The sequence below is a fragment of the Narcine bancroftii genome, chromosome 6, assembly GCF_036971445.1.
Source record: "Narcine bancroftii isolate sNarBan1 chromosome 6, sNarBan1.hap1, whole genome shotgun sequence".
NCBI classification, from domain to species: domain Eukaryota; kingdom Metazoa; phylum Chordata; class Chondrichthyes; order Torpediniformes; family Narcinidae; genus Narcine; species Narcine bancroftii.
In genome coordinates, this window is record NC_091474.1 from 161,361,793 (window position 1) to 161,382,268 (window position 20,476).

The following is a 20,476-nucleotide window of genomic DNA, read 5'->3' on the forward strand; positions in this document are numbered from 1 at the left end:
ATATAGGACATTGTGAATGGTGCGACAGATTATGTGGTGTTTGTATTGTTTATAGATATGTTTTTTGGAGATAAATTGGCAGGTTTTTAAGTTTAGGTCACATACAAACACTTTAAAAAAAACAGATCTTATTTAAAATACTGAAGCTCTGCTCATGCTAGACAGGCTGGTGCCAAGAGCCTCTGCAAAAGCTTTGGGGAGCACCAAGGGAGTTCACTAATGGATTGTTATTTACAAAAAAGCAACAGATGAAAGAACTCATCAGAGCTGCAGGCTGTCTGCAGTGGAACTTGCTGGTCTAAGAGGATCATGTGGTTTTGTGAGCAGGAAGAGGAAAACAGGCTTTCTCTCTGAGAGAGAGGGGTGGGGAGAGTGATCAGTATTGCAGTTTTACAGTCAGCAGCAGCAGCTGGGACTGGAACAGGACAAGCTGGCAAGATTCTGGAAAACCCCATTTGGAAGACGGGTTGTGAGGGCTTAGTTCAACCTGGTCAAAACCCTTGTGGTTCATACAAGAGGAGAGGACTGGCTGCCTAATGTTTCGCTTGAAATAAGTGAAACAAAAAGGAACTCTATGGTGACCTGAAAGAAAGAGGTTATTATCTGGAGAACCCTGATGGGAAAAGTTTTGTTCGGCAAGATACTGAAGTGGCTGACTAAAAGGAATCAGTTGTGGGTGTCCAGCGAACAACAAATCTCTCTCTGAAAACCGACAAGAACCTTCCTGAGCAGTAACCATTTATCTTTCAAACACCAAATCCTGGTGAACTTTATAAATGTTAAATTCTGTGCACAGTATAAGAATTGCCTGCAACCAGTAAACTTGGAGGAATGAGAAGTGAGATTGGACTATGAATCAAATAATTATTCTGAAGTTATACACACATTACATACACATGCAGTTAGAAGGGGTTAAGTTAGGTTAGTAAAATTAATAGTGATAAGTTAAAGTGTGATTCTGTTTTCATGTTTAAAGATAATTAAAAGCAACTTTTGTTTAAGAAACCATTTGTCTTGGTGAATATCTATTGCTGCTGGGTTTTGGGGTCCTCTGGGATCGTAACAATAGAAACTTAGGTTTCAGTCGCAAACACACAACTGAAGAAATAATTTAAAAAAAGCTTGTGTATAGAAAACAAACAATCATGAGAAATTTACAAAAATAGTAAGAAATAAAATTGGTGAAGGTAGTTTGCTGTTTACATAAATGTTACCAAACCATTTCCTGCAACATTTCAAGATACCAAATAAGGACAGTATAGTTTTGTTTTTCTATTGTATAAATTTACCTTGCATTGTATAACAGGATTCATTAGTAATCTCACACCAAGAAGTTCTCTGACCAAAAGTAATTGCAACATATCAATTTGTTTGAGAGGTGCAGAAGAGTCAGAAATTAAGAGTTCAGAATCTAAATAATTCCGCACATGTGAGGATTTAAAAGGAAAGCACAAAGCAAAGCCAAATGCTGTTGATGAAGGCAATTTAGGGAAATAGATTTAAGTTTGTCAAAGGCAAACATTAAAAAAAACAATCACAATTGTTACAAAACGTGCGTAATGAGCAGCAATAAACAATGAACCAGACAGCGTTTAATTTTAAAACACTTAATTTTATTTCTAACTCTTAAACTGTAATCTTAACTTTTGAACTATCCTTAACACTAAATCTATCCCCAACTATGCACAAATGTATGTGTGTGTGTGTTATATTCCCAAACCATTATAGTCCAGGACAAAATCTACAAAGTTACTTCAAAGTTCAGTCTTTCAAATTCAGTGTTGAATTTGAAATATGATGCCCAGAATTAATGTTGAACTGATGGGAAGACTGGAGATGTCGCTGCTACAGACTCATGAATACTTCTTGTGTTGCCTTTGAAGAAATGTCCATCCACATGAACTGTGATCATAACACTCCTGGTCCTTTTGTAGGCAAGATTCAAACTGGGTGGCCTCCACGAAGCTTCCAAGCCCTGGCACCAGTCTTTCCAAGTGACCTTCACTGCTAGTCACACTCAAAAATAAGCTGTCTCTCTAAGTGACCACCATTGTTGGTCACAAACTAAATGAAGCAACTGGTCAATCCACTGAAAAGACCCAGTCATTCAGAGCATGCTCTGCTCTGAATTCCATAAAAATAACCGGCCACAAGAGCTGCTTCAAAAAGGCTGTTTTCTCTTCAGCAGTCAGAATGGTTCTCCCTTGAAAAATCACAATGTCTTTGCAAATATATTGAATCTGGAACAGACTGTGACAAGCCTTGAAGTGCCAGTTGATGAAGTAGACAAAGATGATGTGGTCAAACAATAATCATGGCTTTTATTAGCAGAAACTCATGGTACAATAATAAAAGACAATAGGTGCATATACAGTTATATCCAAGGGGAGTGTCCTTAATAGTAGAGATAATGCACAGCCAATGTTAGTACAGCAAGGCTTGCCAGAGGGGAGACAGGCAGCTTGGCAGACATTCACTACAGTCTCCCCCCCCAGCAGAAGAAGGGTTAAAATCAAAAGGACAGCTGCTAGGAAAGACTGAAGCAAACGATACATGGATACCATGTTTGACATTGAGAATACTCTAACAGCCAAAATACACCAGTATCTAGCAAGGAATCGAAATATAATGAGATGTCTTATGAATATGTCAGCCTATCAGGTTGTTTACGAATTCTGGTACTTCGTCTCAAAACAGGTGGCTCCTTTGCAACCTTGGAAACTGGTACAGATCCTGGGTCTGTAGAGTGGGAAGGACTGACTTCTGGACCCATACCAGAATCACCAGCGTGAGGCAGTGGAGGCTCAGCATGGCCATCTGAAAGCTTACTAGGGGTCACAGGCTGGAGGGGGTGAGCCCAATCTCTCAGGCTCACTCTGAGTAGGGGTGCGAGGAAGGGGCGAACCAGGCGAGGCCAGATCTCTTTGGGGTACAGTGTCAGTACTCCTGACTGGGAATTTAACATGAGCATAGTTGGAGTTGGTATGCAGTAGCTGATCTGGTTAGACTAGGGGGTCTGTTTTACGTGCCCGAGCATGGCTCTTCAGGAGCACGGTTCCAGGCTCAGATAAACAGGCTGGCCAGTCCATCACAGTTCCTGATTTCCTAGGAAAGGCAAACATACGTTCATGAGGTGTTTGATTTGTTGCAGTACACAATAATGTCCGAATAGAATGTAGCACCTCAGGCAGCACCTCCTGCCGCCAGGTAACAGGGTAACCATGTGTTTTTAAAGCAAGATTAACAGTCTTCCAGACTGTAGCATTAGCCCTTTTGACCTGCCCATTGCCCTGCGGGTTGTAGCTCGTGGTACAGCTGGTGGCAATCCCCTTCCGTAGCAGGGCTCGCCGCAGTTCAGCACTCATGAATGCTGAGCCCCTATCAGTATGAATGTAATTGGGAAAACCAAAAATGCTGAAAATTCGGTCAAGTGACTTAATGACAGACGCTTACAAGATGTCAGGGAAGGGTATCGCAAAGGGAAACCTGGAATATTCGTCAATTACAGTAAGGAAATATACATTTTTGTTGTTGGAAACTGTCCTTTAAAATCTAAGCTAATCCTCTCAAAAGGTTGGGATGCCTTGATGAGAGTGGCCTCCGGAGCTTTGAAGTATTGCGGTTTGCATTTTGCGCAAACGGGACAGCTTTTAGACAGTTTCCTGACTTCTTCCAGAGAGTAAGGAAGGTTGTTAGCCTTTATGCAGTGGAATAACCTCATGACTCCTGGGTGACACAGTCTGCTATAGATCTCTTTTAGCCCCTCCAGCTGAGCACCAGCAGCAGATCGTGACAATGCGTCAGAGGGATCATTTAACCTGCCCGGTCTGTACTGGATCTCATAATTATGTTGAGAGTTCTATTCGCCAGCGTGCCATCTTATCGTTCTTGATTTTACTTTTGTGTTTAGTACTGAACATGTAGGCTACAGATTTCTGATCAGTGACAAGAGTAAATTTTCTGCCAGCTAGAAAGTGTCTCCAGTAGTGAACAGCTTCAATAATAGCTTGGGCTTCTTTTTCAATGGCAGGATGTTTAAGTTCAGGTCCACGTAACGTGCGGGAGAATCCCACAGGTCTGCCCTTTTGATTAAGGGTTCCTGCCAAGGCACAATCTGAGGCATCAGTTTCCGCTTGGAATGGGATATCCTTGTCAATGGATGAGAGTGCAGCTTTGGCAATAACAGCTTTAATTCTCTTGAAAGCCTTCAAGGCCATTTGTTTAAGTTGTTGTCGTGCTCAGCCTGTGTTTTCCCACAGATAGTGAGATTATCCAGATAGGGAAACATACCCTGTAACTCATACGTCCTAACAATCTTATCCATTTCCCCCTGAAACATGGACACACCATTAGTGACCCCAAAAGGTACCCTTTTAAACTGGTATAACCCCCCATCAGCCTCAAAAGCCTTATAGGGCCATTCCCTTTTCTTAATGGGGATTTGGTGATAAGCTGCTTTGAGGTCAATAGTGGAGAATACTTTGTATTGATGCGTGGCAGGGGTAGGCATCCAGGTTAGTGTAATGGTTGATTGTCTGGCTGTAGTCAATAGCCAGTCGTCCCTTAGTGTGATTTTTCATGACTACCACTGGGGCCCACCATGAACTCTGACTAGGTTCGATTACTCCCTCTTTAAGCAGTCTCTGGATCTCTGCTTTGATAAACTCACGATCCTCTTTGCTGTAAGAATGGCTCTTAGTGGCAATCGGCTGACACTCAGGGGATAAATCACTGAAAAGGGAAGGAGCTTTGATCTTTAATGCGGACAGACTGCAGTAACTAGCGCGGGGTATGGTAACTGTGGATAGTGGCCCACCGAAATTTAACATTACACTGTTCATCTGAGATTGAATATCTAACCCCAGTAACACAGGGGTGCAGAGCTCCGGCATAATAAAGAGCCACACATCAGCAAGGCAATGTCCCCGCAAATTTAAAGTAACTTTACACTTGTCCTGAACAGTTTTTGTAAGTTTACTACAAGCCATCGATATCTTTCGGTTCACTAGATATCTCCGCAAATTTAAGGCTCTGGCAACTTTCTCGTGGATGTAGCTGTCAGTACTCCGCGAGTCTATTAGACAATGAAGAGTCTCGCCATTCACCTCCCCCTTCATAGTTGACCGTTCCAGTCCGTAACATCCCCCAAGCTTTACAGTCAATTGAGCTATCACAGGGATCTCACCTCGCCATCACTTGAAGTCGATTCAGCTTACTCGTCTGAAGATTCCCCTTTTTCATAGTTATCTTCCGTTCCTGCAGCTCCAGAATGCATTTTCTTGGTGCTTCTCTTCTTCTTATCAGTGGGAGTACTTTTCACCTTACACGCTTTAGCGAAGTGGCCGAGTTTCCCAAAATAGCTGCAGGTAGCAAATCGAGCCGGGCACTTCTGTCTGGGGTGCCAGCTCTTATCACAGAAGTGAGGAGTTCACCCTTTTCTTTCCTTTGGGGGTTCCAGCACTCCTGGATGTTTCCTTTTTGGTTTCTAGCATTTCACTGGACCGCATGGCACTTCTCAGTGTTTTGGCTCGAGTGACTGCCCGGTCGTAGGTTAAGGGCTCCGTCTCCTGCAGCCTCTGTCGGATGTAACTGGAGTCAATCCCGTTGACAAAAGCATCCAGCTTCAAGGCATTTTGATGATGTTGCACATTGACTGCCCTGACATCACACTCATTTGTCAGTGAGTCGAGGGCCAGTGCACAGGCAGCATCACTTTCCCTGGGTTTCTGGTGTCTAGTCAGCAACTGGTGTCGAGCAAGCACCACGTTCCGTGGCGCTGCATAGTAAGCAGACGGACGTTCCCGGGCTATAGCCAGAGTGGTAGCTCCTTGCATTACGATGAAAGGGACCTCACCTAGCAGAGAGTTCAGGTGGCCCCACTGTATCGCCTCATTGACCACGTTGTTTCGAGCCATATAGTAATCGAAACAAGCAATCCAGTGGTTGAAAATTTCTCTGGCCCTTGGGGCAGACTGGTTGGTTATCAGCCGCTCTGGCTTGAGTGCTGTATCCATTTCTGCTAATAAAATTGAAGTGCCAGTTGATGAAGTAGACAAAGATGATGTGGTCAAACAATAATCATGGCTTTTATTAGCAGAAACTCATGGTACAATAATGAAAGACAATAGATGCATACAGAGTTATACCCAAGGGGAGTGTCCTTAACAGTAGAGGTAATGCACAGCCAATGTTAGTATAGCAAGGCTTGCCAGAGGGGAGACAGGCAGCTTGGCAGACATTCACCATAAGCCTTCCCTCAATTCTTCCAATGTATTGACATGTTGCTGGGCTGTAACTTATGTTGTGATGGTGCTTGTGTGAAATATTGATTGTTAAGTGTGACCACCTGCCAATACTATTCTTTACATTGATAATCCCATTTTACTAAAATGGGACCTCATAATACAATAAAAGAACATTTGACAAAGAAATTAAAACTCCAATAGATGTGATCCATTTATTTATTGCAATAGAGAGAGTTCAAGGACCACCCAAGACAAAAGAAAAACTGACATTTATTGCTAACAAATTGAGAAATGGCAAGATATTTGGAAGGAAAGAATGATGAGGAAAAAGAAGAAGAAGATACTGTACATTATGCACACAACCTATTAAGAAATATGGTTAAAATATTTAAAGATATTGTCAACTGTATGATAGGCTGTGCCCCAGGGTTCTCAAAAGGGCAGGTACACTGACTATTTTATTCATCACCTTCCAAAATTCCCTCAATTCTAACTGCAAAATAGCAAAATTATCACCTCTTTAAGAAAGTGCCACTTCATCAAGAAATCACCACTTCATCAATACCGCAGCACCACAGAGATGTGTTCTTATCCCCCTGTTCAACTCACTTTACACCTACAATTCTGTAACGACAATAACACCAACAACAAATTTGCCAACGATACCTTGGTAGTGGGTTTTATAAAGGAAAGGGATTAGTCAGCATACAGGATGAAGACTGAAAACTTGGCTGAATGGTGCAACAACAACCTTGCACTCAATGTCACCAAAACCAAGGAGCTGATTGTTGACTTCAGGAAAGCAAGAGGTTTACAATCCAGTGATCATTAGGGAAATCAGAGGTGGAGAAGGTGAGCAAATTTAAGTTCTTGGGAGTCACTATCTTGGAGGATCTTTCCTGGACCCAACACACCAATGCCATCATGAAGAAAGCATGTCAGTGCCTTGACTTCCTCAGGAGTTTGTGGAGGTTTAGTATGACACCAGAAACCCTGGCAAATTTCTAGAGGTGTGGTGGAAAGTGTACTGACCAGCTGCATCATGGTCTGGTATGAGAACACCAATACCCCTGAGCATAAAACCCTCCAAAAAATAGTAGACACAGCCTAGGACATCACAGGCAAAACTCTCCCCACTACTGAGTACATCTACAGGGAACGCTGCCATCAGAGGGCAGCAGCAATCATCAAAGACCCATGCCACCCAGCACAGCCTGTTCTCATTGCTGCCATTAGAAGAGGTATAGGTGCTTCAAGACTCACACCACCAGGTTCAGGCACAGGTGCTACCGCTCCACTATCAGACTCCTCAACAACAATCAGAGACTCATTTAAAGACTCTTGTGCACTTTATTGATTTTCTTTTGTTATCTCTGCATTATACAGTTTCTTTACATTCATTATCTGTTTACAGTTCTTTTATTTGTTTACACTGTTTACAGTTTATGTGATGTCATGTATGTATTGTGACAATGAAACTGAAATCTGAAGGGGAAGAAAGGGTAAAAATCAAAACTTTAGATCTGTTAGCCAAACATAAAATATCTCGTGTTATGCTGAAGCTGAACCAATGTGGCTTAAGGAAGAAAATCATATTTCACAAACTTATTCTCAGAATCAGAATTTTTATTGTCATGAAATCCAGTATTTTTGCAGCAGTATCAAAGTGCAAACATTCATATTATAACCATTTTACAAGAAAAACATAAAAATAATGGTGCATGAAAAGTAAGGCAGTGTCTGTGGTTCATTGATTATTCAGCAATCTGATGGCAGCGGGGAAGAACCTGTCCTTGTGCCACTGAGGGCTTGTCTTTTGGCTCATATCTTTTTACCGATGTTAGCAGAGTGAAGAGGGCGTGTCCTGGATGGCGGGGGTCTTTGAGGATAGAGGCTGCTTTTTAAGGACCACCTCATGCAGATGTCCTCAATAGATTGAAGTCTGGTGCCTGTGATGTTGCAGGCCGAATTAACAACCCTCTGGAGTTTATTCTTGTCATGAGAGTTGGTGCCTCCATAACAGGCAGTGACGCAACCAGCCAGAATACTCTCCATGATACACCTGAAGAAGTTTACGAGAGTCTTTGGTGACATAATCAATCGCCTCAGGCACCTCTCAAACTATAGCTGCTGGCAAGCCTTCTTTATGATTGCATCAACGTGGAGGCTCCAGGACAGATCCTTGGAGATGTTGACACCCAGGACTTTGAAGTTATTGACTCTCTGCACTACTGAGCCCTTGATGAGGACCAGGTTGTGTTTCCCTGATTTCATCTTGAAGCCCACATTAATCTCCTTGGTTTTGCTGACATTGAGCACAAGATGTTGTTGTTACACCATTCAAAGAGTTGATCTATCTCCTTCCTGTATGCTTCCTCATTGCTGTTTGTAATTCTGCCAACAACTGTGATGTCATCAGCAAATTTGTAGATAGCATTGGAATTGTGCCTGGCAACACAGTCATGGGTGTATAATGAGTAGTGCAGTGAGCTAAGCATGCATCCTTGGGGTGTGCCTGTGTTGATAATCAGTGAGGAGGAGAGGTTGTTTCCAATTTGTATTGACTGTTGTTTTCCGATGAGAAAGTCAAAGATCCAGTTGCACCGGGTTGGGGGAGAGGGGGGTACAGAGGCCTAGAGTTTGCAGTTTCTGCATCACTGAAGGAATAATGGTATTGAAGACCAAGTTGTATTCGATGAAGAACAGCAGTATGTATGAAATGCTGTTTTCGAGGAGATCTAGAGCTGAGTGGAGAGCCAGTGATATTGCATCTGCCGTGGAGCGATTGTGACGATAGATGAATTGTAGTGGGTCCAGATCTTTGCTTAGGTGCATGTTAATTCTGGCCATGACTAGCCTCTCAAAGCAGAAATCACAGCAGAAGTTAGTGCTACTGGGCAGATCTCACTACTCTTCTTGGTTACTGGGATGATTGATGCCCTTCTGAAGCAGGTGGGAACCTCTAACTGCAGCAGCAAGAGGTTGAAAATGTATGTGAACACTCCAGCTAGTTGGTTGGCTCAGATTTTCAGTACCCTGCCAGGTATGCCATCAGGGCCTGATGCCTTGCGAGGGTTCACCTTCTTGAATGATGTTCTGATATCGCCCTCAGAGATAAATATCACAAGATCCTCAACCTTTTGAATGTTTCTAGTAGGCACTGTTTGGTTCTTCTTCTCAAAGTGGGCATAAAAGGTGTTCAGCTCATCAGGGAATGAAGCATTACAGCCATCTATAAGTGTTCACCCTTATTTTGTAGGCTGTAATGGCCAGCACTTCCTGCCAGAGCTGGCATGTATCTGTCTCTGTCTCTAGCTTCCTCTGGAATTGCCATTTTGCTTCAGAGATGGGCTTCCACAACTTCTTGTAAAGTTCCCGATCCCTGGCCTTAAATGATCTTGTTCTCAGCCTCAGCAGGTTGCAAATTCTCTGATTCATCCAGGGCTTCTGGTTGGGGAACCTGGTATGTGCACATGGGCACAAACTCATCCATGCAGGTCTTGATGAAATTGGCGACACCTATTGCATATTCATTCAAGTCTAAGGATGAGTTCTTGACTATGTTCCAGTCCACTGATTTAAAGCAGTCCTGCAGATGCTCCTCTGCCTCCCTCGACCATACTTTCGCTGTCTTCACAACTGGTGCTGTGGTCTTCAGACTCTGCTTGTACACCGGTAGTAGAAGTACAGCCAGGTGATCAGACTTGCTGAAGTGCCGTTGTGGTCATCAATTTTGAGGTTTTTAAAGATGTAGTTTCCTGTTTTTTTATGAGTGGAATGCTACTGAGATTCTCAGCAATTTACAATTTATATTACTGAATCATATGGAAAAACATGCCTAGAAATACAATTCTAATCAAGTGATAAATGCACTACAAAGTGGCATCAGTGTGTTGCAATCCTTAACCAGCAATGAATTGCTAAAAATGTAAGAAATTCAAATTTATTGAAGAAATGAAACTATGCTTAAAATAGAACTGGAAGGAAGATACAAATACACAGTCTGCAAAAGTATATAGACCAGTATATTAATGCATGAGAAGGTGCAGGTGAAGTAAAAATATAAGAAAATATGATATGCACTTTGAAAGAAAGAGTATAAAAATAATATTTGTTAAATGACAAGTAACTGGGAAATACATGTTCCAAGAGATTTGATGTCCTTGATCATAAGACACCATTTAAATTTAAGGCAGTGTCTTTGGTTCATTGATTATTCAGGAATCTGATGGTAGTGGGGAAGAACCTGTCCTTGTGCCACTGAGATATCAGTAGATACAGATATAGAAAGCAAACAATTTGGAAAGCTAATGGTATTTATTTTGAGGAGAAACCAAAAGAAATGCTATAGGGCTTTCATAAGACCTCATTTAAAATATGGTGGGCAGATTTGGCCCCCATATTTAAAGAACAATATATTTGCCTTGGATTTAGTGCAATATGGATTCGAAAGATTGGTTCCTTGGTTTTAGGAAACAGCACACGAGGAAAGGCTGAGGAAGACTGGCCAATGTACATTGGAGTCAGAAGAGTAAGAGGGAGATGATCTCACTAACACAAGAGATTAGCAAACAGATTGAGAGGGGTTGCCAGTATAGATATTAAACCTGGTCATCTTCATAGGCAGTCCAAGAGGCTTGCTTCCAATGCACTTTTGTGGGTCTGAGTTAACTAGAGTTTATGCTGAATCCAAACTTTGCCACAGGTGAAGCCTGACTAGGCAGATGGTATGGTAAGGTGTGATCACTTTCCATTGTTTGCCCTTAGCCTCTGCATGCTTCAGTTGTAGAGATGAAAGAAACGGTGTAGTCTTAAATATTTCTTGTCCATTATAAAGGGTAAGGAATGAGAATTTCCATAAGTTGGTGAGTTACTGATACATTTTTCTGTGCTCCTGTAAATCTCCTGCTGTGATGGGGACACGAAATACAGTGCCTCTTCCAAAAGACTAGTGTCAGGCATGGGAACTTTGTCACCATCCACTGAATCTAGTTCACCATGATCAGAGATAAAATGTTAGGGATGTAGGCACCCAATGCAGACTGACATTGGTTTGCTAATTCTCCCAATCGATCTAAGGAATTTTGTAGCAGGAATGTCTATGGTACTCCCAATAATAAGATTGCTGATAATCCCAGTCCAAAAAGGGCATATGTAGACTAGGTTCAGATCCTGGCTGGGGATATATTCCCAGAATAAGAGTTTGATCATTTAGAAATGAGGATAAAAGTCTCCATACTGAGAAAAATAAACCTAAGTAATTCCTTGTCTGAGAAACTAAACTGGACCAGCAGCCATGGCTACAAGGTGCAGGAGTGAATCTGTTTACTCTGCATCAAGATGCTCACCTCCTAACTCCACATCTTTCCACATTTCACAGAGACACCACACTACACTAATAAGGAATAAAGTGGGAGGAATCAAGACTGACATGTTAGCTAAACCAACATTGTGAGAGAGATCATGTAGCCTTTGAGGAATCCTGTGATTTCTGTTGCTGAATGGCAGACCCAAATCATCTGAAAATGGAAGATGTATGGTCATAGAAATTGAAGATATTCTCTGGAAGTATGAGGTCTTAATGGATCATATAAATACAGAATTGTGTATAAATACATTTATAAGCAATATAAGCATAACATCAGATTGTTTTGTTCATTGTTGCTGTATTCAACATCATGTGTACATAAAAAGCACTTCCATTCATAATTATTTTTACATAAAATTTAAAAGTTAAAATGAACTCAAAGATATTTCAGCCCACTTTCTGATGACCAAATGATTTTGGGAAAGGTTATCCAAGTTCCTGCAATTCCCTTACCAGATGGATGACGATACAGTAGCCATAAGATAGCAAATATTATTTCCCAAAACGTAATTATTTCAAGATCTTACCTTTAAAGTTATCAAAAGATACATATTAAAATGTTTTCAAGGCTAGAATTTAGAATTCAATTTTCATTAAGCAACAGAGGAGCACAAACAAGAAAAGCATGGCTTTGTGATTAAAACCATTTAAAATTAAATTGTACAAACTATTGCATCAAGTACAGGCATTTTGTCAACAAATTTACTGTGCAAATAGAATTGAATGAGAAAGTAAGTTTGCATTTAAAGCTAGAACGTAGAAATTTAGGTTTTCATTGCTTGACAATAATAGTCAAATTAAATAGATTAAAAAATATATAAATTGGAACATTTTAAATTGTAAAACCTAACAAATATAAATTAACTAACACTGTCAAAGTCAACTGCTTGGACAATAACTTGGAATGTCAGTCACTTTTTTGGAAATATTCAAAATATAATTTAAAACAAGAGCAAAACAACCACAATTAAGAAATAGTGCAAATCAAGGTGAATGCCAATTGCCAGATATCACATCTTGTCATGTCAAGCTGAAAGAAAGGATTTCTGCCTGTCAGTCTTGTAATGGTTCAGGGTAAGTGCTAATGGCACTACAGCAAGATGAAAACAGAGCAAGTTTGTTTGAAATATCATGAAATTAAATACACTTTATTATCACTTCTGTGGCTTTTTCTCTTCTGCCCACCCACCCATATCCACCTAGACCTCTTGTGGTCCTGTGCTGCTCCCCCCACCATTTTATTCAGACACCTGGCTGTTTTTTGATCACACCTTGACGGGCTCAGGACCAAAGCACTGGTTATCTATCACTGCAAAAAAGAATGCCTTTCTGCCCTTTCAGTCTGTGCCAAACTATCCACTGATCTGCACCCAGTCCACATCCCTCTCATCTCTTTAACTTTCCAAATTTTTCATAAATGTCAAAATTGAGTCCACATTCACTACTTCAGCTTACAGTTTGTTCCAAACTCCCACAACTCTCTATAAGAAGCAACCTCTAATGTTTCCCTTAAACTCTTTCACTCTTAACCCATGCCCTCTGGTTTGTATCTCACCTAACCTCAGTCAAAAGTCTACTTGCATTTACTCCATCTATACCCATCATTATTTTGTACATTTCTTAAATCTCCCCTTATTCTTCTAGGTGCCAGGGAATAAAGTCCTAACCTGTTTAATCTTTCACTTTAACTCAAGTTCCCAAGTCCTGGCAACATCCTAGTAAATCTTCTTGACACTCTTTTCAAATTTATTGATATCCTTGCTGTAATTAGGTGACCAAAAATGCACACAATACTCCAAATATGGCCTCACCAATATCTTATCCAACTTTACCATAGCATCCCAACTCCTATAACACTTTGATTTATGAAAGCCAATGTGTCTCCCTTTAGAATGGTTCTTCTTTTTTGGGATGAAATGATCCTGCGTCTCCTGAATTATTCCCAGAAACTCCTCCCATTGATGCACTAAATGTGGTCAGCTGGAGGGTTTGAAATGTGATTATTTTAATACAAGAAGCATTTGGAATAAGGGAGATAAACTTAGAGCATGGATCAGTAAGTGGAATTACAATGTAGTGGCCATTACAGAGAACTGGCTAACACAAGAACAGGATTGGCTGATGCAGATACTGGGGTTTTAAAAGGGATAGGATTGGAGGTAAAGGAGTAACATTACTAGTATCACAGTATCACCATTGCAAAAGGGGAAGACATTGTGGAAAGATTGTCTACTGAGTCAGTGTGGGTGTAAGTCAGAAACAGGAAGGGAGTGGTCACTGTATTGGGAATAGTCTATAGTAGCCATGCTCATCTTTTTATTGGCTATGGTCCACTGAGAACTTTGTTCAAAGTTTATAAGCCCACTTCCCTGTGAAGCAGTCTAGTTTGTTCCTTCTGTTCTTCACTCCTACCTCATATAAAGCTTGGCCTTCCTCCTTATAAATGTGTTGTGACCCCCAGGTTACCATATTTTCCCTGTTGAGAATGGCTGGTCCATAGGCCTCCAAATAGTTCTTGGGACACTGAGGAGCAGATAAGTAGGGGCAGATTTTGCAATGGTGCAGAAATAACAGGATTGTTGTTTTGAGAGACTTCAAGATGGGGTAGGATTTGTCAGGTGTGTCCAAGAAGGATTCCTGTTACAGTATGTGGATAAGCCAAGTGGAGGAGATTCCATACTAGGTCTAGTACTGGCTAGTGAACCTGTACAGATCTCTCAGTGGGGGAGCATTTCGGTGTGACCATAACTCTCTGAACTTCTGCACACCTATGGACAAGGATATGAGTAGGTAAAATTGTAAAGTGTTTAATTGCGTTGGGATTAGGCAGTAACTAGGGAAAATAAATGGGAACAAATATTCTCAGGGAAAAGCACAGAAGTAATGTAGAGGCGATTTAGCGACCACATGCACAAGGTTATGGATATGTTTGTCCCACCTAAACAGGGAAAAGATGATAAGGAAAGGGAATAGTGGTTGACAGAAGAGAGAAAACAACTAGTTAAGAGGAAGAAGAAAGCATACTGGAAGTTTAGGAGGCAAAAGACAGGAAGGGCTCAAGAAAATGTTATTGAAGAACTGAAGAAAGGACTCAAGAGAACTAGAAGGGGGCACAAGAAGGCCTTGGCAAGTTGGATTAAAGAAAACACAATGGCGGTCTAGGCATTCGTGAAGAACAAGATGACAAGAGTGAAGGTAGGGCCGCTTATGGATAAAGGAGGCAGAGGATAGAGAGAGGTCCTAAATGAATACTTTGCTTCAGTGTTCACCAGAGAGAGGGACATTGGTCAATGCATGATCATCTTATGTGCTGGAGCATGCTGAGGTTAAAAAAGAGAAAGTGCTAGATCTTCTTAAAAACATGAGGATTGACAATTCTCATGATCAGATGAGCTAGGTTACTACAGGAAGAGAGGGAAGGAATTGCTGGGGTTTTGGCAATGATCTTTGGCCAGAGGCCTGGTAGCAAATGGAATCTCCTCATTTAGACAATGTAATAGGGAGAATATCGGGGATTAGAGACCAGTGAGTCTTACTTTAGTGGTGGGAAAACTATTGGAGAGGATTCTTAAGCCACTTTCAGGCAGCTGCATTCAGGTGCCTCGGGAGACTGCTCAGATGTGGAGATTATACCTCCTGGAGGAGGGTTGGTGAGTATTCCTCCAAGCCGCATCAGGCTCTTTCAGGTGGCCTCCCGACAGCTGCATTCGGGTAGAATATGCGGCTTTACATTGGGGTATTCTGGCCACCTGAAAGAGGCTTATGAGCTTTGAGAGAAGCTTCTCAGGGATAGTCAGCATGACTTTGTGAGAGGTAGGTTGTGCCTCATGAGCCTAATTGAGTTTTTTGAGAAAGTAACAAAAGGAATAATGTAGGGCAGTAGATGTGATGCATGTGGATTTTAGTAAGGCATTTGACAAGATTCCCCATGGTAGACTTCAGAAAGTAATGGAACCGTGGCTCCTTGGCTGTGTGGATTCAGAATTAACTTGCTTGCAGAAAGCACAGGGTAGTAATAGATGGAAAGCATTCTGCCTGGAGGTCAGTGACTTGTGGATGTCAATGACTTGTGGAGGTCCATAGGGGTCTACACTTGGAGCCTTGCTCATTGTGATTTTTAAAATGACTTGGATGAAAAAGTAGAGAGATGGGTCAGTTTACAGATGGCACAAAGGTTGGAGGTGTTGTGGATAGTGTAGAACAGGATATAGACAGGATGCAGAATGGGATGGAAAAGAGGCTGATGGTGCATAATCTGTATAAATGTGAAGTGATGCATTTTGGAGGGTTCCTTTTCCTTGAACTCAGAGATTAAATCTGGTTAATTGCACAGCACCAAATCCAAGATTGCCTTTTAAAATAGTTTGAAAATAAAAACAAAAAATGTTCTGATCAAACTGCATCCATGAAGAGAAAAGATTTTAAATATGCAAATGTTTCACCAGATCTATATCACAGCATTTAAACGGAACAAGGAGCAAAGGGAACAGACTTGGATGTGAACAGAAAGCAACGGAAAACACCACAAAAACAAAACTTTTATCCACACTGAACTAGTAAATTGGTCAGAAAATGGAGAGGGGAGAAAGCAGATAGAAATCAAAATGTGAAAAAAATGGCAAAAACTTTAAAGTGTTAAAAAAGCCTGTTCAAGACTGCCTGCTGAACCAAATGAAGGTTTCCACATATTTTCTGATCACAGATTTATTTTACTTTTATTGCTGCTTCCAAAAAATGTTTAAACATTATTCCCCACCTTTTCAGTACTCATATGTTCCCAGTACCTCAGAAAACTTTTTTTTCCCACTCTCATCTGTCATTATATTTACTGGATGTTTGAGTTACTGTTCCTTTTAAATGCTCTGGACCCAAAATACAATAATTCTATGATGAAAGGCCCAAACTTGAAATACCAATTTCTCCACAGATATCTTTGAGTGTTTTTAGAACTTTTGAGCTTCCCTTTAAAACTGCCAGTATTTTTATCCTTTGCCTTAATCTTTTGGACTCTGGCCATTTTTAATCTTTCATAATATATACTCTAGATTGTTCCAAGGCAAAATACAGTAGGAATACCAGTATGAACCAGCTGGTGGTTGGCTATAGGATCAGTCCCAGAAAATGGGGACACAGCGTATATGCACTTGTTGGTAGCCCTTGAAAACAGGGACACAGAGTCCAAAGGTTAAATATATTTTTTCTTCTTATAAAACACTACTTTGGATTTTAACATAACTTGTATTGCTAAAACAGTTTGGATTACAGAAAATAAGCAGAGATTGCTCAATAGGAAATCTTAAAAATCTTTGTTGCCCACAAAACATTTTCTGTGCACAATGTCATGTTGAATTGACAGCCCAAGGAAGAAAGAGACAAGCAGCAAGAAAATAAAACTTAAACAGTTCTTTTTTCAATGAAAAAGGTACAACATTCTTCAAAATTTGATACATACTTTATCGACATTCATTTTCTTGAAGGCTGCCTGTAAGACTTTAAAATGATGGATATATTCATGTTCCAATTTTGCTTGAAATTTGACTTTCTTCAGATGAATGCAACCCGGAAATAGCATATCCATAAATTGACAGTATGCTGTTCCTATTGGAGAAATACTTCAAATGTTAATGATCATCAATTTATTCTTTAAAAATGCTCAATTTTTAAATTTTAATTAACATTAAAAAATAAATTCTATAAAAAAAGATATTTCACAAAAACGCAGACATTTACATTGAAAGGCACATTTGATAGGTGCGTTGGAATAGCCAGGACCCAAGAACCATTTGGGGTAAAGAAGAAGTCTATCATGTTTATGCTCATTTAACTTTCAGGTCAAAGATAGTGAGTTATTTTTACCAGTGTTAGACCTCTCGAACTCGAATGACAGAAAGCTAACTTTATGCAAATTCCCCATACATTTTCAAGCATTTTTCAAGTGCATAATATTGATAAAATGTTTCATGATATTCATTAATGCTGCATATTAAACCCTTAGTTTTATTGTGGGTAGTGTTCAGGTGATTAACCAAAGACATTAAATGATATCAAGTATATGATAAATGATACAATCTAGGTGCTATGGAAAACAAACATTTCTGATTTAAGAGAGAATCAGCTTACAAACAAACAGTTCTCATGAATGACAGGGACTGCCTGTATTGGAAGTGTCCATAACATTCCTCTTTTCTTTCCCGGATTCTAAAGAAGAGTCTTTGACCTAAAACATTAATTCTGTTGGTCTTTCCATGGGGTGCTGCCTGACTTGCTGAGTGTTTCCAGTATTTTTTGTTTTTACATCTGATTTCTCACATCAGCAGTGTTTTTTGTTCATAATTTCCAGTTTCACTCAGTCAATTATGGTGGTGGGTCACATTATTCACAAGTATGACACCAGATTCCTGAAACAGACGATCTATCCTGAGGTGGGCATGGGAAGAGGTTATTACCATGTGGAGAATTGTTCAAGGAGCCACCTTAAAGAAATGCATTGATGGTGTATCTCCTACTACTCAGAACAGAGGAGGAGCAGCAGCAGCAACATATAGGCTGACATCGAGAGAATATATCAAACACACACAGACAATTTGTGTAACTAGGTGCTTTTAAGCTGCAGCACCCGGGTAGCCCTCCTGCAACCCAGGTGTGGTGAGTGGGGCAAAGGTGCCTCCAGCACCTTTTAAGGTGAGGGGGGATAGCCCCAGTAAATTGCCAACCTGGTGATTTAAGGGGGATCCTGCCCCCACGATGATGTGGTAAGAGATGCGTCACACAAACTAGTCTCTCCCCACGAGCTGTCAATCTCCCTCCCCTCCAACCTACGGCAGCCAACCCTTCCTTCCCCGCAGCAGCTGACCCCTCTCCTTTCTCCCCCGCGGCAGCCAACCCCTCTCCTCTCTCCCCCATGGCAGCCGACCCCTCTCCTCTCTTCCCCATGGCAGCTGACCCCTCTCCTCTCTCGCCCGCAGCAGCCGACCCTTCTCCTCTCTCCCCCACGGCAGCGACCCCTCTCTCCCCGAACATTGCAGACACTGACGTCACAGGAGTAACCGGGTCGGTCATTTTGCTGTTGAAGCCGCCGGTCGACGCATCCTGGGTAAGTTTAATTGGGTTCCTTGACTACCTCCGAGGTAGGGCAGGGACCCGGTTGACTTTGGATGACTTTGGGGCGCCGGTTAACCTGATTTTGCAAAGCAGTTTGAAATCACCTAGTAATAAACAGAGCAGACTACCTTACAGACCAATGAGTTGTCTGCCCCATATTTGGAAGAGACTGCAATTCCAACACCTGCCCAACTGATCACTTCAGAACTCACAAAACTTGAGTGAAAGTAAGCTATCCCAATCCTGAGGGGCTTCAAAAGAAGCAGTGAATAGTCATGATTTAGTTTATTCATTATCATGTTGTGGGTTGGAGTTTGGAGTTAATTTGTTGTCACACCAGGATAAAACATTACAAAATAAAATTCTAACATAAAATATAAATTAAGATGCTATATTTGGTTTATTAAGTAAACCTCCATTATACTCTGTTTCTGCCACACAGTAATTCTTCTGACAGGTGGTCAGAGCAAATTTAAGTGCTTGGGAATCACTACCTCCGAGAATCTTTCCTGGACCCAACACATTAATGGCATTATGAAGAAAGCACATCCACGCATCTACTTCCTCAGGGGTTTGCGGAGGTTTAATAAGACATCAGAAAGCCTGGCAAATTCCTACAAATATGTGGAGGAAAGCGTGCTGATCAGCACTTACATTACTTTCACAAAAACATTACATAATTATCTTCTTACCCGAGCATAGTTGTTCAATTTTGGTGTAATTGAGCTGGAGAGAGTCATTGACCCATGCCAACATATCATGTCGGCTCAAATTTTCACTTGTCACAGAGGTGGAATATACATTCACTGCCATTATGCAGCTGCAGAAAGAAGAAATAGATTGATGCAACAAATCAAAATTATGAAAATCATGGACATGCTGATAGTTCTCTCTTTATCTTTTTGCTTGCAGTTTGTTCTACCAAAGCCAATTTGGACCATGACATTTAAATTCACCAATTCTTCAATGTTCCAATACTAAATAAATCTAAGAGATTCACTTCATGCTGCTGAATTTACGTTGATCGGAGAGTACTTTGGTAGGTAACATGCATGTGGAGATGAAAAATTACACACTCTTCCTTCCCCTTCTACTAAACAAGTTTGCAAGATCAACTTCATTCCAACCCATTTTCCCTCTCAGCAAAGCACTAGAAATCCCAGAAATGCTGCAAAATACAGGAAACACTTTCTCTCAACAGAATCTTCTCAGTTCTCAAAACAGACCCTCAATATTGTTAAATATGAGTAAATGACCTTCAAATACATCTTGCTCTCCATGGATCTGGGTGGTTACAAAAATAATGCAAAGAAAATGAATAAATAAACAGGTTGAACAGTTCTATGTTAGGAGCAACAGATAATATATTCCAATTTTGAAAAAGATAGTTATAATAAATAAATCTACTTTTGGCACAAGAATTTTACAAGTATAGAGCAATTCTAAAACCCATCAGGTGATTTGTCTAAAATTTTGACTCCACACTGGTCACAACTTCTTATTGCTACCTCTGGGCAGAAGGTACAGAAACCAGATGACCAGCACATCTAGGTTTAAGAACAGTTTCTTTCCAACAGCTAGCGATCAGATTCTTGAACCTCCCCTTGTTACACTAATCATGGACTGCTCCAACACCATACAAAGACTGTTTACATTATTATAAAGACACTTGTAGTAAAAGGACTCAAACAGGCTGCAGGATGCTGGTGACTTATGGTTGAAGGCTTCACACAGGCTGGAGACCTACTCATGGGAACTAGGA

General features: G+C 40.9%; 1 protein-coding gene across 7 annotated transcripts in view; it reads right to left on the reverse strand.

Moving 5' to 3' along the window:
• mapre3b (microtubule-associated protein, RP/EB family, member 3b) overlaps positions 1–20,476 on the reverse strand; it is a 72,688-nt gene that overhangs the window by 26,154 nt on the left and 26,058 nt on the right. For 6 of the 7 annotated variants that reach the window (XM_069886543.1, XM_069886542.1, XM_069886540.1 and 3 more), the window contains 2 exons: positions 19,407–19,534; positions 17,066–17,211 (listed from right to left, as the gene is read on the reverse strand). In XM_069886543.1, the coding sequence (XP_069742644.1) occupies positions 17,066–17,211; positions 19,407–19,527 (267 nt within the window). In that variant the 5' untranslated portion in view covers positions 19,528–19,534. Of the gene's footprint in view, positions 1–17,065; positions 17,212–19,406; positions 19,535–19,970; positions 19,993–20,476 lie in introns of those variants that run through there. The other variant, XM_069886541.1, reaches the window with a different exon arrangement.